Source organism: Pollicipes pollicipes, unplaced genomic scaffold, assembly GCF_011947565.3.
Source record: "Pollicipes pollicipes isolate AB1234 unplaced genomic scaffold, Ppol_2.1 Scaffold_4219;HRSCAF=4965_pilon_pilon_pilon, whole genome shotgun sequence".
Lineage (NCBI taxonomy): Eukaryota > Metazoa > Arthropoda > Thecostraca > Pollicipedomorpha > Pollicipedidae > Pollicipes > Pollicipes pollicipes.
The window spans coordinates 28,481,072-28,490,446 of NW_023596448.1; the positions used below are offsets into that span (position 1 = coordinate 28,481,072).

Below are 9,375 nucleotides of genomic sequence, written 5' to 3' on the forward strand. Positions count from 1 at the left end.
TAACTTAGATGTTCATGATACTGTCATCAACTGCACGCCGTTATAACGTTAAGTGGTTGGTCCAGGCACTGCCTGTTGGTCACGTCCTGCGGTGTGGGCGATTCGCATTTACCACTCGACCACAGGGCTTCGACGGGTTTGAAATCGGCTCGCAAATAAACAGCCATTTCCCCTCGCGTCTGTTCTGAGCGTTCTTTTTATTTTAGATAGGCGGTTGTTCGCCGAAACTATTCTTATTGACCTGTTGACGTTATTCCAATATATAGAATATGTAGACAACTTGCGTCATTTGAATATACGCTAATAAATGGTTCTTGTAGGCAGAACTTAAAAAACCTGCGATATCCGCCTTTTCATATTCACCGTGAGATAAACGAGACCTTACTGCCCGGCCTTCCCCTTAATTCACCCGCCCGAAGACGTCTCGGCCCACTCTCTGCACTGAGACGAAGTCTACAGCACAAATCAAACAGGCTTGGATGGGGCCAGCTAAAACCAGCATCGCATCAGGAAACAATTTATTAGACGTAACGAAACATTAAAATACTTCAAACCAATAACGGTACATCTGGGCATCCTCCACAACCGCGCGCGCGCCTGGCTGCATCCCCTGTAGAACTACTCTGGTATAAAACAGTTGGTCTCCCTAACACACCACCCGGCGCCATTTGACTCGAAAGCTAGCTCCCACGTTTCCTGACGCGTTCACACGTATCTCGCGGCCCACCCGGGACCCACACAGACATCGGGCACCGCCTGCGGCGGCCGGCGGCGCCCGACAGCGACACGGACGGCGATTTGGACGGCAGGGCCGGCGGCGGCGGCGGCGGCCCGGCGGACAGCCCGAGCCCGCCGCCGCCGGCGGGTCGGGTCGGCTCGGACGACGGCGGCGACCGGCTCGGTTACGTGACGCAGAACTTCCAGTTGGCCTGGTACAGATCACTGCGCACCCGGTCCGCGTCCAGCTCCCTGAAACGGCAGAGCGGGGGCGCCGGCTCAGCGGTCCGGACAGCGACACGAGCACCACAACACTCCAGCAACCTGCACTCACAGCACCACCTCCCGGAGAATACCACCACCTCCCTCCCGCTCGGCGCGGCCCAGCTCACCTGAACTGCGGCTGCCAACTGTTGACGATCTTGTCGTTGAGGCTGCGCACGTCCGCCTCCATGTAGTCGCGGAACTCGCGCCGTATGCGATCGTTGAGGCGCGTCTGCTGCTTCTCGGCCAGCATCAGGTCGGCCCGCTCGCGCGCTAGCAGCGCCGCCAGGTCCCGGAAGTTGGCCTCGTAGTACTGGTGCATGCGGTTCAGGTCGCTCGTGTAGCCGTCAGCGTCGTAGAACTTCTGGATGGCCTGCTTCTCCAGCTTGCGCACGGAGCGCAGCCGGCAGCGCTGGATCTCCAGCATCTCCTCGAACACGGCGCGTAGCAGCTGCCGACACGGAGACAATGTGAGACACGGCGAGAGACAAGGTGAGACACGGCGTGTGCGGCCGACAACGCCGGAGCCCAATCCGTCTACCACGGCTCACAACAGCTGCAGACGAGTGGGAACGAAGTAAACGTCACCGAAGGCATTCAGACAGCACGGCCCAGGCCAGCAGCTCGGGCAGTTGTGGGACAGACGGGCCCGGGCTACTCCACAAGTTCGTAACAGCCTACACTCGCCAGGATTTCATACAGCTGTAAGCCAAGCAGTTCTCTACGGCATAGCCAGAAGGCGGTTCATTGTCTCAGCCGTGCACAATCTGCCAGTCAACTCAAGGAGTCCGTGGAAGGGCGTGACGGTGGCCGACCACACCCTTCCCAGGCCGTCACTTCCAGCGCGGTCCGACGGCCGCCTCACCAGCTCCTCCTTGCTCTTGTTGAAGGCCGAGCGCGACTGGAACTGCTGCTGGAACGAGCTGACGTACCGCTGCGCCCGCAGACACGAGATCTTGCTGTCCCGCGGCATGTTCCTGCCGGCGGCGCACGCACGCGGCTCAGCCAGGCACGGCGGTGCGGAACGGCGCCGTCAAACCAGGCAACGCGCAGACTGACGACGTAACGCTGACGGCGGGCGCCATGGCGGCGCTGCACGCCCGCCAGCTGACGGTTCTGGCCGGAAGGAACGCTCAGGGATCAGCCAGCTGCAGCCTTCGGAGGCAGAGCACCGGACGAGCTGAGGGGTGGGGCTAATGACGTCTATCCACCATGGACAAAAACCATCATCAGATCAAACGGCGGTACAGAGCTCATATGTATACTTGCTGGGCACTATTCCGTGCCGATCCGGGCCGCCGCCGCCCTGGCGCTCACCGGATCTTGGCCTCGCGCCGTTTGCAGTTGGCCATCTGCTGGAAGCGCTGGTCGTGCGCCTTATGCTGGTGCATGATGTCGGTGAGCAGCGCCTGCCGCTTCAGCACGTCCTTACGCTGTCGGCCGGGCGCGCTGTCAGTCGGCGATGTCACGCGCAGGCGGCCCGACCGCCCAGCACGTGCGCGTGCAGACGTGACAGGCCAGAAAAGTAGCGTCGGAGAAAAGCACGTTAACATTGAACCAGGCGAGCCTTTCGAACGAGCCGACGCGGGGTCCACGTAAGCGGTCGTTTTGTCGAAAGCAGAAGCGCACCCAAGTCATTCCCAATCACCAACACGTATCTGATGACAACTTGGGATTTGGGGCTACTGACGCCTGCCAACGCCTATCACAAGCCACCGACAGGTGTCACAAGCCACCCACAAGCACCACCACTACACCTATGGGGTGGCCGCGGCGACCACGTCGGCCTGCAGAGCGGCGGCGGAGGCACCCACCCGTATTTTGATCTTCCTCGACTCGACGGGCTCCACCAGGCTCATGATGTACTTCATCTGGTGCCGGTACTGCGTCATCAGGCGGCGCTTGGTCTCGGCTGACAGATGCACGTACGGGAACTCGCGGCGCAGGTAGTCGAACACGTCCGCCTCTGTCGGACGACACGGCCGGCCGGGTCAGCCGTGCCGGGTCAGTCTCGACGCGCCACGAGCTGTACCGCCGCCCAGTCGACCGCAGGACGCCATCCCCGGTTGACGTTGGCCGCGTCAGGTTCTAGATTTCAGACCAAATGAGATGTTCAGCACCGGTGTGAGGTGACACTACATCCTACTCCGCACAATCATGGGTAACAGTTATTCAATTGTGTGTCACTGGGTCTTTACGACGCACTCAGCTGCTGAGGCTATGTGGCGTCGCCTGCCTCTCACCCTGGCGGGAAGGGCGGGCACCGCGGGGAATCGAACCCCGTACCTCTGGTTTCCCAGACACGCAGCGGTTAACAGTCATTGAATTGAAGGAAGAAAAAGAAAGTTCTGACGGCTTACAAAGCTCCACAAGGGACACTCATCGTCGACACATTCGCTACCGGCGGGGAGGGCTCAGCTGACCTTTGCCCTCGACCTTGAGGTACGTGTCGTCGGCCCCGGACTCGAGCCAGTCGGTGACGCCATCACTGCACACGGACCGGCGCGATTTCTGCTTGGTGTACGACACTGAAACGTAAACAAACGCCGGCGGCCGGTCAGTGGAGCGGCCATGGCGGCGCGGCTGAAGACGGCCGCCGTGGAGGCGCCGACCGCAACACATGGCAGCGGCCGGCAACACCACTACCTGGCCCCAAACGTACTCAGTATACGGTTCAAGCGTCCATGAACACGTCTGAGGACAATTCCCATCATGTATAATGTAGTTCACTCAGCAACACACCGCATGTTTACGCGAAAAAGACTAAAAGAGAGGTCTCCTCGCGCTGGTCCGCCTGACCCGCTCTGTCGGGGGCGGGGGGGGGGGGGGCGCTGCAGACCCTCCTCCGCCTGACTCACTCTATCGGGGGTGGGGCGCGATGCAGACCCTCCTCCGCCTGACTCGCTCTTTCGGGGGTGGGGCGCGCTGCAGACCCTCCTCCGCCTCACTCACTCTGCCGGGGGTGGGGCGCGCTGCAGACCCTCCTCCGCAGCACTCACTCTGTCGGAGGTGGGGCGCGCTGCAGACCCTCCCCCGCCTCACTCACTCTGCCGGGGGTGGGGCGCGCTGCAGACCCTCCTCCGCAGCACTCACTCTGTCGGGGGTGGGGCGCGCTGCAGACCCTCCTCCGCCTGACTCACTCCGTCGGGGGTGGGACGCGCTGCAGACCCTCCTCCACCTGACTCACTCCGTCGGGGGTGGGACGCGCTGCAGACCCTCCTCCACCTGACTCACTCCGTCGGGGGTGGGACGCGCTGCAGACCCTCCTCCGCCTCACCCACTCTGTCAAGGGTGGGGCGCGCTGTAGACCCTCCTCCGCCTGACTCGCTCTGTCGGGGGTGGGGCGCGCTGCAGACCCTCCTCCGCCTCACTCACTCTGTCGCGGGTGGGGCGCGCTGCAGACCCTCCTCCGCCTGACTCGCTCTGTCGGGGGTGGGGCGCGCTGCAGACCCTCCTCCGCAGCACTCACTCTGTCGCGGGTGGGGCGCGCTGCAGACCCTCCTCCGCCTCACTCACTCTGTCGGGGATGGGGCGCGCTGCAGACCCTCCTCCGCAGCACTCACTCTGTCGCGGGTGGGGCGCGCTGCAGACCTTCCTGCGCACCTCGCGGCGCACCGTCTCCTTCTGCAGCTGGTCGCCGGCCTCCTCGCGCGTCGTCTCCACGATCGCCCGCTCCTCGCCCGTTTCCCGGATCTGACCGGGCGGCGGCGGAGCGTTGGTTACGCGGACTCGGGTCGCGGCCGGTTATCGCCCGCTTCCGAGCGCACGTCGCCGCCTCCTGTTTAATCTGCTCCCGGCCGCGGAGTGCGGCTCTCAAGACTCGGCCGAGTCCCTCCTTCCCCGGCTATTGGGGGGTTGACAACAGATCGGGGTGTTTAGTCAGAGCCACGGCACTTCCAGTACCTTCCCCTACAGCCCTTCGAAATGCTTTGTTAAAGTCGTAGCACGCGTCTGGGTGATGGTGGGGGTCAATTCGGCCCCCACGATTTTTCCAGAGTAGTTTCCCGAAGGCGCGGCATAGGCGTGCCAAACAGACATGCATAATCCATAGTTTTCCTCAGGTCAGAGTACGTCACTGACCTGACATGGCCCAGTTCAGCGTCATCTTTGATGCCGAGTGTAATCTTAAACGCTTATTCAAATTAAAAAATAAAACAACTTCGTACGTATCTGGTCACCATGACCTTCTTAAGGTCACACAGGTCACTGACCTAGAATGAGAACCAATGACCTACCTACCTAAGCGTTTGCATGCATCCATTTTAGACACCAATCTGGAGTTTGACCTTGTTTGACATTATTTTACCCGAAGGTCATGATCTAGGAAACTCAAATTTTTACACAGATTAGTTTCCATAGAGGCAAACCCACCCAGTGAATTTGGTGTATCTAAGTCTCTTCGCTTTTGAAAAATCAGGGAGGCCAAACTGACCCACCACCATATGGCATATGGCAGTAAACCGGTCACCCGGGCGCGTGTTAGGTCTCATCAGGTAACAGATTTGCAACAGTTAAGCGAGTCTTCGAAGCCGCCGATATTTGTGGTAACTTGCCCCTCCTGGACTGTGTCCTGCTCAACACTCGGCGCCCGAGCCCAGCCTCCGCCGCTGCAGACACAGACAGACCACAGACCACCCTGGCATAGAGTGCTGCCCGGACCGACCACACCGGCACAGACCGCTGCCCACAGGGACCACGGCAGTCACAGACACAGACAGACCACGGACCACAACGGCACAGACCGCTGCCGGGACCAACCTCGGCGATGGTCTCGATGTTGCGCGGCGGCACGCGCGACACCCCGCGCCGGCCGATCGCCGGCTCGCTGGTGGTGCTGCGCTCGCTGGCGGAGCGGCACCGCGACGGCCGGCGGCCGGGCGCGCTGAAGTCGCGCCGGCTGCCGCGCGCCATCGCCGCCTCCCACGTGCTGCGGCGCCGGCCGGCGTCGTCTCGCCGCTCGTCACGCGCCATCGAGGACGATGCGCCCGAGCGCTGCCGGGCAGCGGGCGTCACCGTCAGGTCATGGTGCGGCGCGGGCTGGGTTGGAGCTGGGTCAGGTCACAGTTGGGCCAGGTCAGAGACGAGCCCAGTCAGGGTCAGGTGAGGTAGGGGCGGCAGAGGTCACGGTCGGGTCAGCTCAGGGTCAGACCAGGCTTAATCAGTCCGGTCACGGGGTCACAACAGGTCACGGTCCGGGAGCGCCCAGGCTGGCGCAGGTCAGGTTGGACGGCATGTGCGGAGAACGTCAGGCTCAGGGCCATCCTAGCCACCGATGCCCTTGACTATGACCTTGTTCGACCCGACCCACAGCGGACGATACTGGCACGAGGCATGAGGAGGCGGCACCGCACAGGGGACTGGGGCCAAGGTCACGTCCAGCCGCCTATCCGTAACGGCAAGAACATCGCGAACTATAGCCGGCCACAACAAGCAGTTAGTCTCCTCAGCCATAGCTCAGGGTGCGTTTATATTCCTGTAAACTTAAAAACGCCACTCCAGGGATCACGTGCTTTAAAGCTGCCAAATTCTAATAGTTTTCCATGTGATCTAGTCAGCTATTGTTGTAAACACGGGGTTGGCGCACATAATAAACACGTCCATATTAAACACAGAAGCAGCATTGCATGTTAACTGTTAGACGTGAGTGCTGAAGACATCAGTAAAGGGGAGCAGAGCCAAACGAGTCAGAGTGCCATGAAATAAACGTCAGTCGATTTTGCGCAGCATGTGTACGTCAACAGTTTTTGGGGGAGCCTTGTCTTTCTTGGTCATAGGTGTAACTGCATCCCTGATATTGCGGGGAGCAAACCAAGACTGGAAGGGTCAAACGGGAATATAGAGGGAAACGCGGCCTAACATGGCATTTCAAGTTTCAGTGAGCTCCAGAAGTACGGCTTCCTGAACATAAAAGGTACCCCTAACATAGAACAGGGGATTCCTAGGTCGTAGCGGGGCCTCCCGACCCAGCGAAAAGGCTTCCTTGGCATAGCGTAGAACCTTCTAATCTAGAGTATGGTGCGCTTTATACACAAAGGTGGCCTTATGGTCCAGACAAACGGTCTCGCGGTGTAAGAAATGATCTAAGTTCGATTTATTATCTGGCTCAGTTAAAGGGGCCTCCTTGAACCTCCTTTTGATTACCCACGGGAAGCTACCTTACCTTTGGTTGGGGAAAAGGGGTCTCCTAAAAATTTTGAGGGGCCACAAACATACTATTGCCCCCTGCCAGCAAGTAAGTGGGGGGGGGGGGGGGGGGGGGGCAACTGCCCCCTCTACTCCCCCATTGCGTCGCCCCTGATAGCAGCGCTGTTTTGGATACGGAAACCTTCCAGCCTTGGTATCCCATTTTGATACGGGCAGGAGCAGTGTTTAATGTTTTAAAAACCTTGCTGGCGTTCTCATTTCAAAAAGTAGCGCGACCTTCGGCCCGAGGAAACCCATGTCATCTTCAGAGAGAGAGGGGGGGGGGGGGGCGGAAGCAGCATCCACAAATCCCCCTGGCTACACCACTGTCGGTCGCATACGTAATGTGATCAGCGCCTAGGTATTAGGTAGTACACAACTACAGGGCTGGGCAGGGCTGGGCTGGGCTGGGCTGGGCTGGGCTAGGCTAGGCTAGGCTAGGCTAGGCTAGGCTAGGCTAGGCTAGGCTAGGCTAGGCTAGGCTAGGCTAGGCTAGGCTAGGCTAGGCTAGGCTAGGCTAGGCTAGGCTAGGCTAGGCTAGGCTAGGGCTAGGGCTAGGGCTAGGGCTAGGGCTAGGGTTAGGGTTAGGGCTAGGGCTAGGGCTAGGGCTAGGGCTAGGGCTAGGGCTGCGACTAGGGCTAGAGCCAGGGCTGCGGCTAGGGCTAGGGTTAGGGATAGGCTAGGTCTAGGGTTGCGGCTAGGGCTGAGTCTATGGCTAGGCCTGGGGCTGGGGCTGGGGCTGGGTTTGGGGTAGGGCAGGACAGTGCATTGCCTCGCAGGGCATGAAATGACCCGGGGGAGCGGGCGGTGGGAGAATGGAGCAGAAAACAGTAACCACCCGCACATCTGGACAACATTTAACATGGCGGCAGCACATACTGCACCCGATGGTAAACATAAAGAACGGAGGATGGGAGGACGGGGGCATTGGGGTCAGCCCCCCCCCCCTTCCCAATTCCAGCTCCAGCTCCCGAAATCTGAGAGGTGAGCTAGAGCCATGGATACATTCATCTCTCGCTTATTTAGAGCGTAGGTGTGGTCATTTCTCACTGGTCAGCCCACCCTACCCAACTCGTGTTGCTAAACGACATCCCTGCTCATTGCGGGCTTGCTTTTCACGAGTCATTTAGGAGTCGCCACGTGCGGCGTCTCCGCGCCACGTGCTGTGTCTCTGCGCCTGCTGTGTGTCTACTCTCGTCATTACTCATTACGATCAGTGCGAAGGCCGTGATAGGTTGTGTTCATTCCGGCCCTCCATTCCGGTGAACACTTAAACTCCGACTCGGTGTGCGGGTCCCGTGGTGGCAATCTGACCAGAGCCGTGCACTTATACGGACTTATGACCATGTCCATACCAATGACCATACAACATAGTATGACCATGTAGTATGAACCATTCGCTCACCTTGCCAAGCATAGTTGCTTCTCGAGCTTGGGGTTGACAAGACCTATTACCACTACGAGGCAACGCCGTCGCGCAGCCGCTGCGGCGTATGCTGTCTGCTTATATTTCGCGGGTCTAGCAGTTCACGCTCCGCGAAAACTGTAGTTTGGTAGCTTTGTAACAGATTTTCTCCACGGGTGGCATTTTTATCTACAGGAATATATTCGCTATCTGGACAGTTCGGGCTTTGGAACACAAGCGTGGACAGTCCAACCTCAAACTGAGTCAAGTTGCATCCTTTCTCTAAATCACATGGCGGGGCCACGTCTGGCCATGCCACTTATTCCGAAACACATTCATAAATTTCCTTCGCCATACATAGCCGGACTATGTCTGGCCATGACACTACGTCGGGACACATACCGTTGAATCCAACTGTCTCGATAACAAGCTTTCTCTCTTAGTGGCGCTGGGACGACTCATCTGGATTGAGAGGGAAAAGGTTTTCGGTCACGAGGTCATCACATACACCACTGCTTGCGTACACAAAAGCACTGGTTTCACATTTACTTTGCATCTAAAGAAACCTCATTTCGGCACACGCATAACTTACCAAACAGTCGTGTCACAAAGGATATTGATGAGATTAACTACAATTGAAAGATAATTAATTTATGTTATTACGATAGCGATTTTCTTTCAACTAATGTAAAAAGGCAAGAAAGTGGAATACAACAAAAGAGCATAAGGAACAGATAGAGTAGAAAACACGTAAAAACGCAAAAGCCTGAAGAAAATGAGCGTCCAACACGCGACATTGTGTACGC

At 58.6% G+C, this 9,375-nt stretch overlaps 1 protein-coding gene across 1 annotated transcript; it reads right to left on the reverse strand.

The window, feature by feature from the left end:
- Positions 1-871: 871 nt before the first annotated feature.
- On the reverse strand, positions 872-5,859 carry LOC119095121 (centrosomal protein of 95 kDa). Its single transcript, XM_037218008.1, has 8 exons — positions 5,740-5,859; positions 4,545-4,674; positions 3,405-3,509; positions 2,796-2,947; positions 2,299-2,414; positions 1,847-1,958; positions 1,110-1,432; positions 872-969 (listed from the first exon to the last, which is right to left on the reverse strand). Coding segments are annotated over exons 2-8 (876 nt in total). The 5' UTR covers positions 4,546-4,674; positions 5,740-5,859; the 3' UTR covers positions 872-902.
- Between the last annotated feature and the right edge of the window lie 3,516 nt (positions 5,860-9,375).